Source organism: Sinocyclocheilus anshuiensis, unplaced genomic scaffold (genome assembly GCF_001515605.1).
Source record: "Sinocyclocheilus anshuiensis isolate Anshui unplaced genomic scaffold, SAMN03320099.WGS_v1.1 scaffold119, whole genome shotgun sequence".
In the NCBI taxonomy this organism is placed as follows: Eukaryota; Metazoa; Chordata; class Actinopteri; order Cypriniformes; family Cyprinidae; genus Sinocyclocheilus; species Sinocyclocheilus anshuiensis.
The window spans coordinates 504,240-525,751 of record NW_015549581.1 but is presented as its reverse complement, the minus strand read 5'-3'; the positions used below and the strand labels follow the sequence as shown (position 1 = coordinate 525,751).

The 21,512-nt window shown below is 36.8% G+C and overlaps 1 protein-coding gene across 3 annotated transcripts; it reads left to right on the top strand.

Moving 5' to 3' along the window:
- Positions 1–2,450: 2,450 nt before the first annotated feature.
- On the top strand, positions 2,451–20,950 carry LOC107657764 (transmembrane protein 56-B-like). Of its 3 annotated transcripts, none has more exons than XM_016445990.1 (7): positions 2,451–2,741; positions 8,737–8,906; positions 10,468–10,557; positions 10,691–10,749; positions 12,793–12,887; positions 17,836–17,909; positions 19,166–20,950. In XM_016445990.1, the coding sequence occupies exons 2-7, from the start codon at positions 8,752–8,754 to the stop codon at positions 19,479–19,481; spliced, it is 789 nt and encodes a 262-aa protein (XP_016301476.1). In that variant the 5' UTR covers positions 2,451–2,741; positions 8,737–8,751; the 3' UTR covers positions 19,482–20,950. The 3 variants fall into 3 exon arrangements, with proteins under 3 accessions (XP_016301476.1, XP_016301477.1, XP_016301475.1); XM_016445989.1 differs by lacking the exon at positions 2,451–2,741 and adding an exon at positions 8,493–8,642; XM_016445991.1 differs by lacking the exons at positions 2,451–2,741; positions 12,793–12,887 and adding an exon at positions 8,491–8,642 and having other exon boundaries at positions 10,691–10,718.
- Positions 20,951–21,512: the final 562 nt, after the last annotated feature.

Sequence of the window (21,512 nt, the reverse complement as noted above, 5' to 3'; positions counted from 1 at the left end):
GTCACTGTGGTGATGGATTTAATTTACACAGCATTTGGCGTTTGGGAAGTGAACGATCTGGAACCATGTTGGGTAGTTAGAGTCAATGCTAAAATTAAAGGTACTTTATGAATCTGATTACTGTAATTACCAAAGACGCCTCGTTTGGGATGTGGGAAGTGAGAACTCTGTATCAAATCTGTGCTTGTATTGTTCCTGTTCAAAATCAGCATCACGCCACTAGGGGTGAACTATGTAGACTGACTGCTCTCTGGTGGTGAGTAGAAGAAATTGCATTTTCATAATTTGTAAAAAATAATGTGTGGGTGTCATGAATCATACTTTGTCCTGCCCTTATACTGCCAATAAGGTTTGGCACCTGCCTGTGGACCACAGGCTGTGGTCCTGTGATATAGGAACATTTGTGGTGCGAATTTAGCATGCGTTTTTGGAAAATACTGACAAATGTGACGAAAGAGCTGTTCTAGTGCCCTAGTTTATTCACCACAGGGGGGTCAACATTTGAACAGCCCACCTGTTTGTTCGGTCAATATAATGTGAACTTTGTGTGTAGGATATAATACCAAACATCAGGTTAAATCATAATCCAAGTTTCTGAAAAGTAGCTTTAAAAGTTTCAGTTGTCTAAAGTGGCCTGGTGTGGGTTGGAAAATAACTAGGGCTTTTTAAAACCACTAAATATAACAAAATGATTTTTTTTATGACTCTAAAATAAATACACATATTGTAAAACTTTAAAAGAAACTTTAATTTCTGAGTAATTTCTGCTTAATATAATTTTACTTTAGGTGAAAGCATGGATCAGCCCCTTTTACCTGTTATCCAGCATATTCACGAATGGGGGAAAAAATAGAAAAATATATCCTAAAAATATCCGAATAATGAGAATGGAGATTAGAGGAGAGTAGCCTACTGATGGATGGTGCTTCATTAAATAGTTTGCCATGTGGTTGGAGTGCAGTGGTGTGTGGTTCTGACCTATCTTTAGCTCTGTGGGACAAAAATGGCTCAAATTTTTCCAGATGATCATTTAAATCTGTCCTCCTAATGGCACTTACAAAAAAAACAAAAAAAAAAAATTACCAAGTGGAACATTTATATATGGGGCTGAATGAGGTAATCATTCTGTTTCAATGATTACCATGATAATACTATCACTACACATGACCTTTTATTTAGGAAAAATAGTTTGTAAATAAACCAAGTAATGTTTTAATACTCTTATTAAAATGTCAGTGCTAACTAGCTACATTTACGACCAACACAAATCAATGAGAGGTCTTCACGAGTGTCATGAACGAATAGGTTGTGTCTAATGAATCTTTTAGGTGAGCGAATTGTTCTCGACTCTTAAGGGGATAGTTCACCCCAAAATGACATAACATAACATAATTTATTCAACAATTCTTCTCCCTGAGTTACCGTCTTCTGCCATTTTGGAGAGTACGTGACGCATGTGCGCTTTCCCCAGAACGTAAAATTGTTGAATAAATTATGTTATTTTTGTTTTCTTTGCACACAAAAAGTATTCTGGACTCCTAGCTTCGCATAATTGAAGTTGAGCCACTGATGTCACATGGACTGTTTTACCGATGTCCTTGCTATGTTTCTGGGACTGGGAACATTGCAGTTGCGTTGCTGTCAATGCAGGGTCAGAGAGCTCTCAGGTTTCATCAAAAATATCTTAATTTGTGTTCGGATCATGAACAAAGGTCTCACGGGTTTGGAACGACATGGGGGTGAGTAATTAATGACAGAATTTTCATTTTGGGGTGAACTAACCCTTTAATTTTTTCGTTCACTAACCATGCGTTCACACCGCCGCCGTCGAGAGCGTCAAAGTGGCAGGAAGTCATTCATTTTCAATGTGAGCCAGCGTCGAACGGCGTCGAAGGCACTTGACTGTTTTCCTGACTCAAGAGCCAATAGCATTTGAGTGCGGACTGTAGAGAGCATCTCATTGGTTGGATCTACTAAACGAATACGCCCCCTTCATTGTACCAGTCGATGTTGTAAAGGAGACTTCAGAGACAATGAAGGAAACATCTCGTTCGTAAACGAACACAATTATATAAATCATAATTTACTAGAATGAACTATATTCTCATTCAAGAAGAGAAAGAGGATGAAGAAATAATGAATGTGTACAAATGACATCGATGAAACTCGGCAGCGGACAAATGGAGGAACGTTTTTCTTCACAGGGAAAAGGCATATTGCATTTCCTGACGACTCGTGTTTTGAACGAATCAGTTGAGAGAATGATTCAGTCACTCACTTTTTTGCCACCTAACGTTATACTGGGGTAACGATAACCTGCAGAAACGGCCCCTGAATGAATCTTGTTCGTGAATGAATTTAAAAGACTCAAAATTCCCACCACGAGATGACATTATCTGTGTGTGAATATCTCTTTAAGAATGAAGCTGAAGTTGGATCCTCTCGTTCCCTTACCTCCACCAGCACATACAGCCATCATCAACACACATCAGTTTCACATCATCATCCTCAACATGCGCTCACCGACACGCGCTTATAAAACCCACACGCATCGCAGATTGAGATTATTGTAAGGACCACCCGTTTCTCCGTTTGATATGAAATCATGCATTTCATATCGCCGTGGAGAGAGGAAAATCATGCATGTGTCTAATTGACGGATTGAGGATTTTTTATCAGCCCATATGTTTTCAGACACCATGCACAACTAGCCAACAGACACCATTGATGATCGATAAGAGGTAAGCATATGGTTAACGCATGTATTTTGTTACATTAAGCAATATTTGAATGCACAAGCGTTGTGTTTTCAACCAGCATTGCGGTGTGATTTGGCCTAAAGAAAGCAGCAGGCGAGTCGATTTCCGTCCATCGCAATGTTTTTTACATAGCTTTAGTAGAGATATGATTCAGGATTTGTGTTAACAGGCTGTCAGTGCTGAATTGCGATCTTTGATGTGTATTTGGCACGCATTCATCTTCATAAAATGCTCATCTAAGCACAAATGTACATATATATGTGTGCATTTGTTACACAAGCAATGCGGATCAATGCAGCACACCAGCTGGAGTTAAATGATCGAGTTTATTGACAAACGTAGGCTACAATATCATCTAAAAGCCAAAACCTGAGTTTAATATTTGAATATTCATATTCATGTGTGCGAGTCTACGCTGAAGATACATGTCAGTATGAAGGGAAACATTTGTTCAGGTTTGCGAATAGAAAACATGGATTTTCTCTGTATTTAATGGACATGCTAAATGCAGTTTTTGAACGTATTCGACATTTTTCATTAAAAAAAAATTGTTTCTGACTTCTGAAAACTACTTTTCTGCTGAGGTCTTTTATTCTGCTCTTACTTATTTTGGTTTACTTTCAGTTTTGAGAGCTGTAATGTGTGTACAGTATATACAGATACCAAATGAAAATGATTTCTTTATTTTTTTTTCTTTTATTCCATATATTGCTCTCTGGTTGTCTGATGTTCGCTTTACTTTTCTTCCTGTATTATTTTTTGATTGTTTGTTTGATGTTATCCTCACATTTCTGATGTTTATTGTAAAGTGTCCTTGAGCTCTGGAAAGGTGCTATATAAATAAAACATGATTATTATTTATAAATCTAGTTTAAAACGTGTCATGTTCTTAGAAATGTAATATTTGTAGTCATGTTTTGTTTTGGAGAAGTTGAAGCTATTTTCGAAAAAAAGGTTTGATTTTATTGGCTCTTAAATGTCAGGTGGTACAAATCAAGCAATGTCAAAAATTCCTTTTTTGACTAAAACAAAGACAAAAACAAATTTGTAATTAATATATCTGCGCTCCATTAATCCATTTTATGAAAGTACAATGGCATTGACATCAGATACCATGGTATCTGCCACAAAGCATATAGGTCTATATTTTATAGTGTATATACGTCTATTAAATTTAACAACTTTTTTTTTTTTTTTTTTTAAGTTAAGGCCTGGAAACCACAATTAAAAAAAAATCTAAATTGTGGTTTTCAGGCCTTAATTTTAAAAAGTAATCTAATTACATTTATGTTTCTGTATACATATGTTTGCTTGTGTACTTTGTAGATTGTGTACGGCTGCTTTTGGACTGCTGTTTCCTCATGGGTTTAATAAAGCATCCATTTAGCTATCCATCTATTCTGCCGCTCTATGAGCCTTGCTTTGCCCAGCCAATCTTTCATTCATAAGGCAGCACTGCTTCTCTTAATATATGATGCATTTACTCAATGCACTAAAGCATGCCAACAGTGCAGCTTTGTCAATGCTGTGATCTGCCACCCACATTACAAACCTGTGCACCACTATGGAAAGCATGTTAATCTACCCAGTCATACATTTCTGTAAGTTTGTTGGCTTTTTCTTTCTTAAACTGCATGTTCACAAATGAGATGCATGCACATGCAGCAGAAAAGGTGCGATCACACTTGTTCATCTGTGAAAACTGCTGAACTTCATGTTACCATTGCTTTATGACCTCTTTGGATGCCTGCCCTTCACAACCAGCATGAACCCGTATAGGAACTTTAAATACACCCACCCTCACCCCTCCTCTATGTGTGCATGTTGCTTATTGCTACATAAAGAACATCTAAATTTAGTGACCGCATGTTTTTTGACTCCTATCGCCCCATGAGGAGATGTGCTGATGTCACAGTCTGTTAGTTTAGCTGTTTGACCATGTTCTGAAATAATGTTGACAATGTTGTCAATTGTTTATGACCGCTTTAATGCTTTTTATGCATTCAACAGATACGTTTGCAGATTTTCGACCAGCTTTATTACAGTGTGTATTTCTCTGTTAATTGTAGTAGTGGTCGATTGATATGGATTTTGTGATGGCTGATATAAAGTTGATATTTATTATATTACACCATTTAATTTAAATAACATGCATACCAATTGCTACAATTAAATGGAATTTATTTTGCATTTTTACTAAATTAGAAAATTAATTGTAAAATATTGTAACTTGATAAAAAATGCTTTTAGCAACTTCTTGGTTCTGTAATCCAATTATTTTTCACTAATAAATAAATAGTTTAAAAAAACCATGAATAAAAAGGAAGTAAACACTAACAGTGCATTCGGTAATTTTTTGCACACTTGGAATAATTTTCTTAAAGACCATGCAATGCTAATTTTACATTCAGTACACAGTGACATATGTCATAAATGGAAGTAAATGGATATAGCACAGTATAGTTTGTAATCAATGATTTAAAGATTATGCTCACATCTGCAATCACGTGCTGGATTTCTTAATAGCACTGTCAAAATAAAAGCTGCTTCTGACGCTTATCAGCCAAACAGAACAACTTCTCGGCCGATGATGAAAATGCAAAATATTGGTCAATTAATATATAGGCCTTGGCGATATATCAGTATACCACTAGTTTCCTGCACCATGATTCCTGTTTATTTGTCAGCAAAAATCTGCTGGATGATGCAAAATGCATTATTTTGCATCATCCGGAAATGTCTGGACAGCTTCAGGGCTTTTCTTTCTCCGTTTTGTCTAGTCATGTAGCAGCAATTAAAAAAATAATTTTGTGTTTCTAGTGCATAGACACAGCCAAGTTTTATTAAAAGCCTGTCTTGCCAGCGGTGAATTCCCTCTTTAATTGTTCCAACTAACCCAACGTAGACACTTTGGCTGAACCAGTGGCATTTTGGGATGGAACCACTTTTTTGTCCAGTCATTGTTGAATTTATTTAATACACAAGTTTCACAATTTGAGTTGAATTACTGAAATAAATGAACTTTTCCACGACATTCTAATTTATTGAGATGCACCTGTAGTGTTGGGAAGCCTACAGTTTGTTCCCACTAGTGGTGCAGAAATGGCACACTTCACCTTTTGGGATGTTGGATTGTCCTTATTTAGGGAGGTGGGATTGGCTATTGTTTGTTGTAGCAATAATGAGCAAGTTAAGGCATGTAAGGATGAGTGACTAACTTCCTGTGTGAAATTTGTTTAATCTGCATCTCTGCTGATATGCAGATCTCCTTTCATGACTGTTGGCTTGCTGTTGGAAGTCTGCACTGCAGTTGTTGTGACACGTAGAAACAGTAGAGACGGTGTATGTATGCTGCAGATGACGGTTTAATGGCTACATCTGCCATTGATGTGTCAATGTTGAGTGGACATTTATTAGTTGTTTTTTGTAATTATTGTTTCTCTGCTGAAAGTTTATATTGTCAGCTGAGTACTTTTCAGTGTAGATGACCTTAAAGCTAGTAAACAGATTAAAAGCCACAAAACTTCAATTTCATGGTTTTCAAAACTGTGTCAGCTTCTTCTCACTACACTCTCAGTGCAATGGGTGCATGTTTTGTATTTTTCTCTTGTGCTTTGAACACTTCTAGCCTCAGGTAAGAGTGCGATTCATGTTTTCCATTAGCTGTTATGGGCCAGAGGTCATGAAAGTAGATCAGCAGGAGATGTTATGAGCACTTAGATGCCTTGTGAAGATGTCTTGTAAAACGACGCTTCTTCCTTGAGGTTTCTGGAATTTCCCGGTGTCAAGGATATATATGTACTGATATTAGTATTGTGAAATATTATTATATAAATGATTTATATATATTGTTAACATTTAGCCTAAATATAAATTACAATTTAAATTTTATTATAATTGTTTTTTTAAATGTAATTTATTTCTGTGATGCAAAGCTGAATTTTCAGCATCATTACTCCCCATAGTCCTTCAGAAATTATTCTAATATTCTGATTTGCTGCTTAAGAAACATTTTTTTTATTATCATCAATATTGAAAATGGTTGTGCTGAATAATTTTCTTTGAAACTTTGATGTACTAGCAGCACTACCATGCGAATTATAAGATTAGATAAAAATAAATAAATTAATTCATACTTCTATTCAGCAAGGATGCATTAAATTGATCAAAAGTGACAGTTAAAAAAATATATTATTTTAATAATGTGTTGTAGTGCCAATTATTGAATAATACAGTGAATTAAATGCTTGTTTACAGATTAAAGGTTTAATCAAGTGATGTGATATTTGATATGGTCTAACCTCTAACTAGATATAGGGTGTACTCCCACTAGGCGTTTTGAACCGTGCCCGAGCGCGTTTGACCCCCAAAGCCCGGTTCGTTTGAGTGTGAGCGCTCCGTGCCGCGTTCGGGCGCGGTTCGTTTAGCCGTCCCTGGCCCGGTTGGAAGAGGTGGGCCAGGGCACGGTTCGGTTGGGCTCGGGAGCGGTACGCATGCAGTGTGAGCGGTAACCGCGCCGTAGCACGGAACAGATACTATTTTGTGTGCGCAACTGTCATCATTACGACCGCAAACATATTCTATTAGTACTACTACTACACTACACTTTTCAATTAATATAATTTAATCAAGTATATTTAGGTTTATAATGGCTCTGGTTCTTACCTTCTTGATGAACAGGAAATGTAGTTTGCGAGTAAAGCTGCAAATTATTTCTTTAACGTCAGCTGCCACCGTAATAATTTTCTGATACATACAAGTGAAAATCAATGCACGACATAAATTATAAATTAATTATTATTAATTATTCGGCAGAATATTAGCAAAAGTGGTTTTCTCCGTTATCTCATACATGACGTAAGCGTGCTCCGGCCCGGAATGTTTAGTGCAAGTGTGAGTGCAGGCCAGCGGGGGAAGGGGGGATAATCGCGCTCTGTTCAAGGCAACCGTGCCTAGTGTGAGTACACAGCTAACCATTTGAACGTTAACCCAGTGCCTTTTTCTCAGATGATTAACCATATACACTTGCAGGAAAAAAGGTACAAAACAAAAGTTGCCACTGGGATGCTACCTTTTCAGAAGGTACACCTTTGTACCTTGTTTACCCCGAAAGGATGCATGATGTTAACTTAAAGATACATATAGTAGTGCCTAAATGGTACATATCAGGACCTAAATGGTATATATTAGTACCATTTAAAAAGTTACCGCTCCAGTTGTACCTTTTTTTCTGAGAGTGTATGAAACACACTTTCTACAGGAAGTGAGAAAAGCGCAGGTGAGCATGAATACGATCTACTGTATGTCTTTTGCTCTTTGTGCTGATTCACTCCTGTTAGACCCAGTTGAAACGCTGTGATTATTTTGGCCCAAGGTTTATCATTATGGATCACTGCTTCCTAACTATGTGCTTCAAAGGGGACAGACTTGTTTTTCTGGTGCGCAAGGATGGCACCAGACTGCAAGAGGAACTGTTTGAACATATGAGGAGAAGGTTGACATTTAGATCTAAGCTCAATATGATCTGTACATACAGTACTAGTATAAAGGATTACGTCTTGTGTGATTTATGACAATAGAAGCCTGGTTTTGACTCCAGAAAAGTTGTGCAACCGGGATGTGTAGCATGTCTTAGATTTTGGACAGTGTTTTAGAATGGTCAACAAACTCTTGCATCACTCCTGGCAGCATTAATAATATCAACCAATGATGCTTTAAATAAAGTCTGAGAGGACTGATACTGTGACACTTCCCACAGCCTTTATAAGTTTTATGAGCGTCAGATAAAGACGTGGGCTTTGCATTGCCTCGTTTCTCCTTGCTAACACAGTAATGGCAGAGGGCATGTCTGTTAAACATTTACTTTACTTTTCTCCTGGAACGGTGAGTTTTCCGTTGTGCGATTTCAACAGGACATTGATGTTCGTGTCTTTATTGTAAAGCGTCTTCAAGTGTTTTTCTGCTCTTTCTCTTGCAGTGGGGTCGGGTGGCCATGGACCCCTTCAGCCAGCTGATCCTGCTCATCTCGGTGGTGAGTTTTTGCACTTTCCAGTGGCTCTTTCATAGCGTGAGCCCCTGGGCATCGTCCAGAATCAGCCCTGGCTTCCTCAAACTCACCCACAAACAGAAGATCGAGTGGAACTCAAGGTACACAAACATGATTTGTGCCGTCTGTTTGAGTGCTGGGACTAGTTCTGCATTTCCCTTTCCATGTATTACTTTCTCATGTTCAGTGTTTCTTAAATACAGAAGAGTAATTGTAAGCTGTATGTGTTTGATTCACTAAAAAGAACTGGCTCACAAGAGTCATGTGTTTAGGAATCGGACTACACTGGTTGCACTGTGTGGTTCTGAATCATTAAAAGAACTGACTTGGAAGACTAATTCAATTGGGAATCACATAAACATAACTAGTTGCACTGTATGTGTTTGATTTGCAAACAAGGTCCGGCTCAAAAGACTAATTTGTTCAGGAATCATTTAGAAAACAGGTCAACCTGTATGGTTTTGATTCACTAAAAAGAAATGGCTCTTAACGAGTCAGTTGTTTAGGGATTGGACTACTCTGGTTGCACTGTGTGGTTCTGATTCATTAAAAAGAACTCGCTCAAGACTAATTCATTTGGGAATCATTAAGATATAACTGGTTGCACTGTTTGTTTCACTGAGAAGAACTGGATCATAAGAGTCATAATGGTTCTGATTCCCTATTCACTAAAATTCTGATTCCAATTCACTAAAAACAAAACAAAATGGTCTCAATGGAATCATTTGCTCAGGAATCATTTGGAATATCTCAGCATACTGTATGGTTTTGATTTACTAAAAACAACCAGCTCGAATCATTTGTTCAAGAATGAGATTACACTGGTTGCACCATATGTTTTTTTTTTTATTTACTGAGAAGAACTGGGTCAAAAGACTCAATCATTTAAATGATTCCTTAATGAATGTTTTTGATTCACTGAAAAGAACTGGCTCATAAGAGTCGTTTGTTTTGAAATTATGCTACACTGGTCATATTGTGTGGTCTTGATTCACTAAAAAGAACTGACTCAAAAGACTGAATCGTTCAGGAATCTCTTAGACATCTCTTAGCTTTCTGGTTCACTAAAAATAACCTGCTCATAAGTCTCAATTGTTTGGGAATCAGATTAAACTGGTTGCACTGTATGGTTCTTATTTACTAAAAAAGAATGCACTCAAAAGATTTGTTCAGGAATCATTTAGATATAACTGTTCGCACTGTCTCGCTGATTCACTGGTTCATAAGAGTCATTTGCTTAGAATTCAAACTCCAATACAATTACAATTATACATGCAATAACGTCAAACTATAATAACCGTTCTTAACAGGCAGCATGTTAAATATCGCCAGTGGATTCGCAGCGGCGCTTCAAATATTTCCCTGTTAAATGTCTTATCAGAAGATTACGCTGTGGAGAGCAGGTTGTAAGCTGTCGCTCAAAATCACTAACGTATGTGTAAAGAAACTGGCAAGAGGCGAAGATGGCAGCGATAATGCTCATTTCAGCGGGCTGTCAAGAGAACAGCCAGCTGGAGATCTTAGATGTAGGACACAGTGCCGAGTTGATTGACAGCAGCCAATCGCTCTGTTTCGATTGTTTCAACTTGACATTATTCTATGGGAGAAGCAAACCACTGTTAACACTGTTGTCATGTGATAAAAACTTTTGTGTCTCTGCAGGACTGTGTCCACGCTCCATGCCCTGTTGGTCGGCCTCTTCTGCCTCTACATCCTGTTCTTCGATGAGGCCGTCAATCAGGACCCCGTATGGTGAGCGCTCGACCCATCACGCTGCATGCTGGGAAAGCGCTGCTCTTCACAGACGAGCAGGACGCTTTCAGTAACTGTTTTAAGGTGATCTTGCAGTAATCTCAGTGCCTTGTCCTCATCTTTACCACAACAGGGGAGATCCTACTCTGGTGAAGATAAACGTGAGCATTACTACAGGCTACCTCATATCTGGTGAGAGCTTACGGCAGATGTCTGGTATGGGTCACCATACTTGGCCACATGTCATGTCACTTTCACTTTCACTTCATATTTATTGTAATCTGATTTGAAAACGTAAGTGAATTGGTTGTTCTAATGCTCTTGATTGCTTTTTGGGGGGTTTAATAGTAGATGGATTATATTTAAATTGTTGGTCAGCCCAGTTTCACCAAAGAAACGCCTCAGTAGCCACACTTCATCATCTCTGAATATTTTAACCTGCAGATGATTCTGTTAATTCATTATTATAATGTCATGTTTTTGAAGGATGATCAATTTTTTATTTTTTTTATTTTTTGATTAAATGTTTTAGTTTAGTTTTATTTGCACTTGGTGATTGCTTAGCTTTTTTCTCAATTAGTTTTGTTTTTTTATACTTTGAGTTTTAATTATTTTCCTCATGGCTTGTTACAAATTATTTTACCAATTTAATGCATTTATGTATTTAGTGTACATAAGCTGAAATTTGACTAGTTTATCAGTAACTGATGGAGAAAGTCCCAATAGCATTTTTTGTAAAGGCTTTATAATAACAATACTTCAGAATGTGCTAATTTTAACATTTAATTATAAAGGGGTCCTATTATGCTCTTTTACAAAGTCTTGATTTTGTTTTGGGGGTGTACTAGAACATGCTCTCATGCTTGGTGGTTCGAAAAACGCATAATTTTTCACATAATTTACATTATTAAAATACCTTTCTCCCCAGCCTGGCACAAACGGCTCGATTAGTTCCGGCTTTGATGAAGGTCCGCCTTCCGAAAAACGAAATGTGTTGTGATTGGTTAGCTGTCCCAGTGCGTTGTGATTGCCGAACAGCTTAGACAGTGTTTCAGTACTGCCATGCCCCTTGCTTTAAATAGCAACCACTGTTTCCTGACATCATCCGCTTTCGGAAGCCCAACAAAGACATTTGGGTACGGAGGTGAAAAAAACAGCGTTTCAGGTGGTCGCACACCGGACGAGAAGCGCAGCGTCGCGTCGCGCCATGTCTTTAAAATTCAAATACTTAATACTTTATACTTTATGTAGGCACACCGGGGGCGCCGTTCGGCGTCTGTCCGCGGCGCCCAGCTACGTCGTGTTGTACTTGTAAGAATTGTTCTAGACATGCCGAAAATTTGACGCTACAGCACAGCAGCTCTTCTTCTTGGTTTTCTCTGATGCACTAACTCTGCAGCAGCACTTCTTCTTCGTCGTCTCGTCTGATGCACTCACTCAACCAAGCGTTCTAACCACAACCTCGCCCCTCCCCACCCCCCAACCATTCGAATTTCTGTAGGCGGGAATTATTTGTAATGATATTCCAATGAGCCGCTTTGTGATATCACAAAGCCCGGAAAACAAACGCTGTAGTCCAAACCAAACCAAACAGAGCCGTTCGTTGTAGTTCTTGAAAAGGGATTAAAAAAAAAACGAAATATCTCCCTTTGGAGTGGACTTTGAGATTTGTAACTTTCTAGATCTTTTTTATGCCCAAACATACACACTACAAACTGACTAAAATTAAAAAAGTGAAAAAGCATACTAGGACCCCTTTAACTAATATTCACAAATGAGACAGTATTGTTTATTATTAATCAAAATTAAATTAGACCTTTATTATAAAGTATTTTATTTTAGTCTCAGTTTTTCAAATGATATTTATTTCAATTTCTGAAAATGTTTTTTTTTTGGTATTTTATGGTATGTCTTTTCATTTTTGTTAGTTTTCTCAAAAAACAAACAAAAAACCCCGATAAAAAATGAAATAAATAAAATTACGGCCTTACAGCCATCAAAGGTATCCAGTGTTGGCAGAGACTTTCTGGAATCCTCTGAAACAAGGTTAAGATGACCACAGAGAAATTTTTTGGTGCATATGTCCCTAGATCAATGTTTCCTTGTGAGATGTGGGTGTATTATTGGTAGGCCATATTGTTAGTAGTTATTTGAATGTATTAAATCCCTTATATGCTAAATTAAATTCCTTAAAGAAGTTCTGACTCTTATTGCCTTTTTTTCTGTGTTTTCCAGATCTGCTGCTTATATTTTACTTTTGGAGAGCAATAGGAGACAAGTTTTTTGTAATCCACCACCTGGCAGCATTGTATGCTTACTACTATGTACTGGTGAGTTCCCTGTTGTCCCATAACAGAACATGCAGGCAAGATGGGAAAGAGACAACCAAGAGTGAGCAGTGGTAGTGTCAGGTGTGCAGCTGGTGCCGAAAGCTCTGTGTTCACTGGCTGACGCTCCACCACACGAGCATTCCCTTATAACATAGCACTAAACTATAAACAGAAACAGGATGAAAGTCCGTTTTTTTTCAAAAAGGATTCATCTCATATGTATCCTATACGTGTATCCCATATATTTGACCCTATATGTGGCCTGTGACCTTCTCTGATTGTAAAAGTGTTTCAAGTCCAGAAAACGTTTTCTTGTCCTTCACTTTACTTTTAACTAATATATGCAAAGTCCTAATCTGTAGAAAATATATATATATTTGTAATATTTGAGGTAAGTCGTGGTTGACTAGCTATCCAACAACTAACTTGTTGATCATTTAAGTGGTTTACTAGTTTATCTATATTTTTTAAACAATGTAGATGCTTTAAATAGCACGTTGACTGCGTGCATTGCTTTTTATTTATTTATTCATCATTTATTAGTTTGCACAGTACAGTTGTTTTGAAAAAAAAGTTGCATTTCAAAAATTTTAAAGCACTCATTACATACAAACACATTTAAGCTGATGTCTTTAAAAAAAATAGTCCAACTTTGAAAGCTTTTATGTATCTTGAGATTGAGTCATTCTGTCCAGTTTTGTTGTGCTCTGTCTAGTTTTGAACACAATAACCTCTCTTTTGTAAACAGCTTCTAAGAAACTATTTTGCTCATCCCTATTTGGCATATTCCTGGTTAAAAATGGTTTCCAAATAGTTGCCAGCCCAGATCTTTAACCACTAGACTGTACCACTGAGGTCACTACTGTTCACTTTTGGTTCAGTTGTATGGTTACCCTCTAGGTCACCAGGTTCTGTAGCTGCCTATGATGATGTTGATGTTGATGATGATGATGATGATGATGATGGTATTTTTTGCATGGAATGCTCATTGACGGTTACGCAGAAGTCCATTTTCTCCTCCTCAACTCCTCTACCTCACTGACCCCCCTCAGCAACTCTATTGGTCAGTTCTGGCTGGCTTTCGGCCCAGACTGCACCAGATTGGATTGTGTGCATGTGTTGATGCTCTCTGCTCCTGTGGTGCCGTTGGAGGGTTTCCTGTGTGCATGCTCTGAAACCTTCCCCTGCTTTGAGCCGATCTTCCTCCTAAACTCTCTCTCTCTTCTAAAACTTAACATCCACGTCTCAACTGCAGGATGAGTAACAGCCAGAAAGCGCTTGTTTGTTGGGCTGATCCACACTCACGATATGGGAAGGTTTTGCTGAATAACAGGTTGATCTGGTCCTCAACTGAATTCTTAAATAACTATGCATTTAGTTTACATGTTGCACAGGTTATTACTTGTGCCTTTTGATAGAAATCAGTCAGAAATTAGTTAAAAATGAACCTAAACACTTAAAAAATAGCATCTGTTGATGCTCAGTTGTTTGGCATGGGTCATTCTGTAAAATGGGTTTTACAGAAAAAGTCAATAATGGCAATAATACCAGACAAAGAATTTGTTGTTAATAGGTTCATAAATCTAAATAAATTATAATGCATAGTATTGTCATTTCAATCTAAATTGTGTATTAATATACATATTGGGATGTAATTTCAGCAATGGGGTAATAGGGTTGATGCAATGTGACAAAACTATGTTGCTCCCTTTATAATCAACAAAGTTGATTTCCATTAAACACTATGCTTTCACTATACTTTGCTCATTAATTACTAATTTATTAAAATTATTTATAATTTATTATAAAATCATTCAAAATTATTAGAATTATTATAGAATCATTTTAAAAAAGCTGAAAATAATTTTTTAAAATATATTTTGCTGATGGTTTTTATAGAGGTAACATTTTAAAATCTCAAATTAAATCTAAAAAAGATTTAAGAACTGAAAAGATTTATGAACTTGTTATTACTGTGCTCCAGGGTCACATATGTGTGTGTAGTGTACTGTGTATATTTATTATGTATATTTAAATACACACAGTATATATATTGAAAATAATTACATGTATTTACATGTATATATTTAAATATATATATATATATATATATATATATATATATATTTAATAAATGAAATAAAATAATTAAATATATTTATTAAATGTAACAAATATTTTGAATATTAATATACCTTATAATAACTACATATGCTATTGAATGAAATCTTAAGTTTAATAAAGTTATTAAAAGCTGTTAATTGTTAGTCATTAATAGATTCGAGTGACCTGACATGTGTTTACTAAATGCACAGATGGTTAAAAACAAACAAAAGTGTGATCGAATGTACTGTACCATATTATTACTTAAGATCAGCTGTAATTCTGCCATCTATCTTGATAATTGTTTCATTTTAGTCACATATATATTGTGCACCTTAAGTCAAGCAATACATACAACAGGCACTCAAAAGGCACATGTTTTGCAGAATGACCATGACAAATGATGTTTAGTGGCCTTGTTTAGTGCCTTAGCATGTTCATTTCTGAAAATCGGCGCCACAAAAAAAAAAAACATTCCTAAAAATGCATCTGGGGCAGCGACTGATGATATTAATGGCTTTACTGTTGCTTATATACCCTACAGTTACCTTGCACTGATTTAATGCAGCCTTGAGGATCGCCTCAAACCTGAACGTGCATTTTGATGTCAGGATGTAGACCATACTGTCACTGGTCACTTTTATGACTGCCATTTCAAACCTTTTTCTAAATTTGTTACAAGATAATCGAGGTAATTTAACGTGGAGCTGGAAGTCTCTGTTGGGTCTCACTGAGTAATTAAGTCTGTCGTTGGAAATGTCATTCGTTGTTATTGTTTCCTGTGTTTAGAAATGCTATTAGCGTTAAAACCAGAACTTTTTAGTGTCTTTTTGTTAATTACTGCAGACTACATTCCAATATCCGCTTTATTTTTAGAACAGCATAATAAACCCCATCAGTCTTTTCAGTGTTTAATAATTGTGCTTCATCTTAAGAGCAAAGCGTTTCGCTATATTTAGCACTGACACATAACCTTTAACGATCTATCAAACTGTTAGGCATTTTATTTTTTGAAGTAGAATAAAATCTAATTAATTTGTCAGTGTGTCGTGCGATTTGTTTCTCATAGTGCATGTCCAACGAGTCTTAAATGTTGTTGCTGCTTCTATGTCGTTCGTTCTTTTTGCATTTTTTCTGCACCTTTTTTCCAAGAATCCGTCTGTCAGTCTGTCTCTGTCCCACCTAACATGACTTCTTGAATAACGCAGCCTCACTTCCTCTGACCAGCAAAACCCTTCATGCAAAAACTACCAGTGTCACTGTTAGTCGGGTTAAGAGATGAGGGCTATAGGCTTGGCTGATCTAGATGGACTCTCTCCTGTCTTGTCTGCTGTCCTGCTGTTATGGAACTCTGAGCAGTTACTGAAGCCCAGTTACAGTATGGACTTACCAGTACCTAGGGGTACCAGCATGCATCTGCTAGCCAACCTGATTATTATTTTTTTATCCTTGATTTTTATATGGCCCGTTTTGCAGCAAGTATGCTAATGTGTGTTTTAATTGCAGCCCTCAAGGTAAGTGTGTTATCGAGAAGCCAAATGTTTATTCTCTTGCTGTAGGAATGATAATGTCAGAACTGGTTTGGAGAGGAACGTTTGATTGGAACAGGTCTGAATAATCCTCGCTTTGCAAGGAAAAGCTGTAAAAGGCTTCATTCTCTGACAGAACGTGCATGACTGATCATGCGTGGAGATCTAAACGTCTGATACCACATTAAAAATCTGGGATTTTATTTGTATCTAACCTAGAAATAAATTATTAGCATTTTGGAAATTTTTTAACATGCTTAAAATGAAAAATTTAACTAGAAATTAAAATTCTGTCATCATTTATTCTCTCCCCACTTGTTCCAAACCTGTATAAGTTTCTTTCTTCTGTTGAACACAAAAGAAGAATGTTGGTAACCAAACAGGTAACCATTGACTTCCATAGTATTTTTTTTCCCCGTACTATGGAAGTTTGGTTACCAAAATTCTTCAAAATATCTTCTTTTGTGTTTGGAACAGCTTGAGGGTGTGTAAATGAGAAGAGAATTTTCATTTTTGGGTGAACTATTTCTAGGTCATGGTTAAGTAAATTTGACATTGATTATGTGAACGTCTTTGTACAGATGGTTAGAAGTTCTTGCTTCCATTGAAGCACAAGATGTTCTTTAGATCATTCTAAAATCATGCTGAAATATTTGATCATCAGGTTTTACATAAACTTGTGGAAATCATGCAGCTTAAGAGCCGCTGTCTTTAAAGCAAAAAGGAGGACAAATGAAATACGAAGAAATTCTGAAATTCATTCATTTTTTAATTGAATGTTTCACTTTAGTTGTTATGTAATAAAATACATTTTAATAGATATGATATTCACTTCTGTAGTTATAATTTGTAGTTAAGAATTCAAATTAAAAGATTTTCCACTAGTGGTTTCAGACTTTTGGACTCCACTGTATGTGCCTGACGATATGTGCCTTATTTGAAATGCGAGTTGTACATGCATTGCAAGTAAAAACAATTGTAAGTCATTTATAACCTCTACATATTAACTAAAAATAATCTAAATATAGACAATAAATACTGAAGGGCATTATTTGATCTTAAAATAAATCTTATATTAATAGAAAAACTATTTCCATGCAACCCTTTTTCTATTTTCTACTTTTTTGTTTTTGTTTACTTTGCTCTTTTGTTATATCTGTCAGAGTGAAGTATCATAACTCCGCACTGAAGCAATTACTGTGGGTGCCTGACAGCAGGAGATATTGAGACTGTTGGAGCTGATTCATAAGTCTGCTTTTCTATAACTCGTGTCCGTGTCATTGTTTGTTTGTTCGTTCTTCACCTTGTGTTTCCAGGGTCAAGGAATGTTGCCTTATTTTGCTAACTTCCGTCTGCTTGCAGAGTTTTCCACACCGTGTGTAAACCAACGGTAGGTATTTGACTGATTAAAGTACAAAATATTTAATGGGCGAACTTTGTAGTTTTGCCCACCATATACGTCTTGAAGCCATTAAAGACAACATGAGAACTAACACTATGTACTTTCTTAAGTATTTCTGGTTATATTATGCACGATTTATTATAATGATTTAAAATGATTATTGTAGACATTTATGTCTATAGGCTAAAGGGCAGCGAAAAATACTTAGCTATAAGATCTTGGCTTATTGTGTTCTAATTGTAACAACATTTCCAGCATTATTTGTTGCTTTAGCATTATTTGTTATTTGTCTGTCCTTACCTAAAGTAAAAAATATAATTAGACAAAAGCATAGCCAATCTGCACATGACCAAGGAGATTTCACTGTGGGTTCACCCAAAAAGGAAAATTAGCTGAAAATGTACTCCCCCTCAGGACATTCAAGACGTAGATGAATTTGTTCCTTCATCCGAACAGATTTGGAAAAATTCAGCATTACATCACTTGATCACCAATGGATCCTCTGCAGTGAATGGGTGCCGTCAGAATGAGAGTCCAAACAACTGATAAAAACATCACAATAATCCACAAGTAATCCACGCCACTCCAGTCCATCAGTTAACATCTTGTGAATCGAAAAGCTGTGTGTTTGCAAGAAACAAATCTAGCTTCTGGCCAAAATAGTCAATAATAATGCTTTCTCCAATGAAAAAGTCCATCCTCTGTTGACTTCTCACATTAAAATCCTCCCAACGTATTTGTTGCATATCTGTGCATATTTCTCTTTTGATTCAGGCAGTACCAACTGTTTCACTGGACAAATCAATATTATGGATAGAGGCCAGAAGCAAAAAAATTAATAAAAAATCTTAATGTTGAGTTTGTTACAAACTCACTACTTTTCGCTTCACAAGATGTTAATTGATGGACTAGAGTTGTGTGGGTTTCTTGTGGACTATTGTAATGTTTTTATCAGCTTTTTGAACTCTCATTCGGACGGCACCCATTCACTGCAGAGGATCCATTGGTGAGCAAGTGATGTAATGCTAAATTTCTCCAAATCTTTTTCGATGAAAAAACAAACTCATCTACATGTTGGATGGTCTGAGGGTGAGTACATTTTCATTTTTGGTTGAACTGTTCCTTTAAATGTGTTTCAAATGCAATTTTATGTTGTCTTTTAATAAGAAATGACACAAATAAATGTTGTGATGGTACTGTAGATTAGTTTACAGCATGTCACTTTGCTCACCTGTGTTTTCCAGCTGGTTCTTTGAAGTATTAGGTTACTCCAAAGCATCCAAGCCCAACATGGCTAACGGGGTACTGATGGCGGTCGTGTTTTTCCTGGTGCGGATCGCCGTCATGCCGGTATACTACAGCCGAATGTGCTCCGTGTACGGCACGGAGGCCTTCTACAAGGTCTCCTTCGGCGGCCGAAGCGCTTGGATCTTCTCCAGCATCTGCCTGGACATCATGAACGTCATGTGGATGCATAAAATCGCCCGCGGCTGCTACAAAGTCCTGCGTTCCAGCCGGAAATCTAAACCAGAGAGCCAGGAGAACGGAAAAACCGATTGAGTGAAAAGAAAGGGCCTTCGAATTTTACACCACTTGCTCACAGACAGGGTCGTTGTCTTATTGACGGTCTTCATGGGACACTATGGTATGATAGTGACCGGTAAAGACTTTGAAAACCACCCCAGAGCAATATTTCAAGAGTTAAGACCAGAAACTCTGACAAAATGTCAAACTGAGATCTAGTGCACCAGAAAAGACTGGCCGCCCACTTTTATTTTGTGTTCGTTTTGAAACTGTACACCAAAAGTGCAAACGATGCACTGTTCGAGATCACCGGCTGAACTGTATTTGAACCGTGTTTGGTTTTCATTTTAAACTGTGGGCAGGTCAACCACATTATTTATTCATCAAAGTTCAGTCCCTGGCTCTCAATCACTGTACTGTGCAAAGGGGCCAAGCGGTCAGTCACCTGATGTTCACGTTTACTTCAAAGCCGCGTATATTGACTGTGAAAGATTCATCCACACAACTGCACTGCACTAAACGAGGAAAATCAGTGTACTCAAGAAGAATCTCTTGGAAAATTAATGTCACGTACTTGTGGTGTATTCGATATTTTATCGAATGCACCGATGAGATCCAACTGTGGGGAAATATTTTATATATACAAGATGTGAGCAGTGGTCGCATTAATACGGAACTGTTTTTAAGAATGAAACCTGTTTACACTCGCTCCAGATTCAGTTCAGATTTCGCTCCGCTCCCATGAAACGGACGTCAGGCTTTGTTCGCACTGTACAGTTAATTGCATGCGGCGATGTTGTTCTCTGAATGTTTGCATTGTACATAGAAATTTTATTGAACATACAGTAATTATTTTAATTACGTTGGTGTACAGTGTAGGCTATCCGATCAATACTGAATTAAATGATCGATTCTGATTTGGAAATGGTTTTAAAAGGAAGTGTAGCTCGTGAATGTTCGAGGACTTTCTCAACGTCGGATCGTTTTCCTGCATCGTACCTAATTTATTGAACCAGTTTTGCACTGGGACAGCATGATAATGTTTGTACGGCATATTTATTATTTTTTAACGGAAAGGTATAAAAGTCGTCAATGTATCTGAATAGATATACAGCATATGAGAGATACTTTTATGAATTCATTTTAAAATTCATTGTCACTGACGAATTTAGTGTAGAATATTCATACTGTACACGTGCATTCAGTGGCGGCATGGATGTGAGCTCATGAGTTTTATTGATTTAAAATGTATGAAAGAGTTCGAGATGGCTTACAGCGATTTGCGTGGAAACAATTTTAAAGGGGTTCTGTTTTTAATGAACTAAGTACTTGAATTTTGAAATGCGTTATTTCTGAGAGCCAGACCTATGATGAATTGTCTTTACTGGCACGAGATATACAGGAATCCATGTTGTAATTATTATTATTATTTTAATTTTTTTTGCCTTCGTATTCAATCACTCAAAATGCCTTTTTTGTTTCGTTAAATAAACATCTTTTATTTTCTTCTTCTAGTGTCATTTTGTACCACATGGTTCATTGTATGGTAATGTAAGGAATGGATGTATGACTATCACTTTATCTTTTTAGTTCTCACCAATGTTCCAACCAAAGCTCAAAAGTAAGGATGGCTGTTCTTAATCGTCCATATTAAGTAAATGGTGGCACAACAACAGAAAAACCCAGTTGGCTGTACAGACATGCATTGCTATACTGTACAAGTGTAATCTGAAATAAGCATAGTAAAAGAAGGGAAAAGTTAATTCAGTGTAACTTTTAAAACCTTGCAGGTAATTTCCAAGGAAGCACTGAATTATGAATCTATAAACAGTTAAATGTGATTTAAGATTTTTTTTTTTTATGGTCCGAACAATATTGAAATGTACTTTTACTAAAAGTCTTTTCAATGCATAAAGTTCCAAACCTTCAGTGTTCAGCATTAATGCTTAATTTATGGAATGTGAAAATGCACAATATCATGACTGCGTGTGTTTTTACTACTGAAGCGTTCCATACACTAATGTCACAGGAAATTGTTGCCATGTAAAGGTTTACATTTGTTACTAC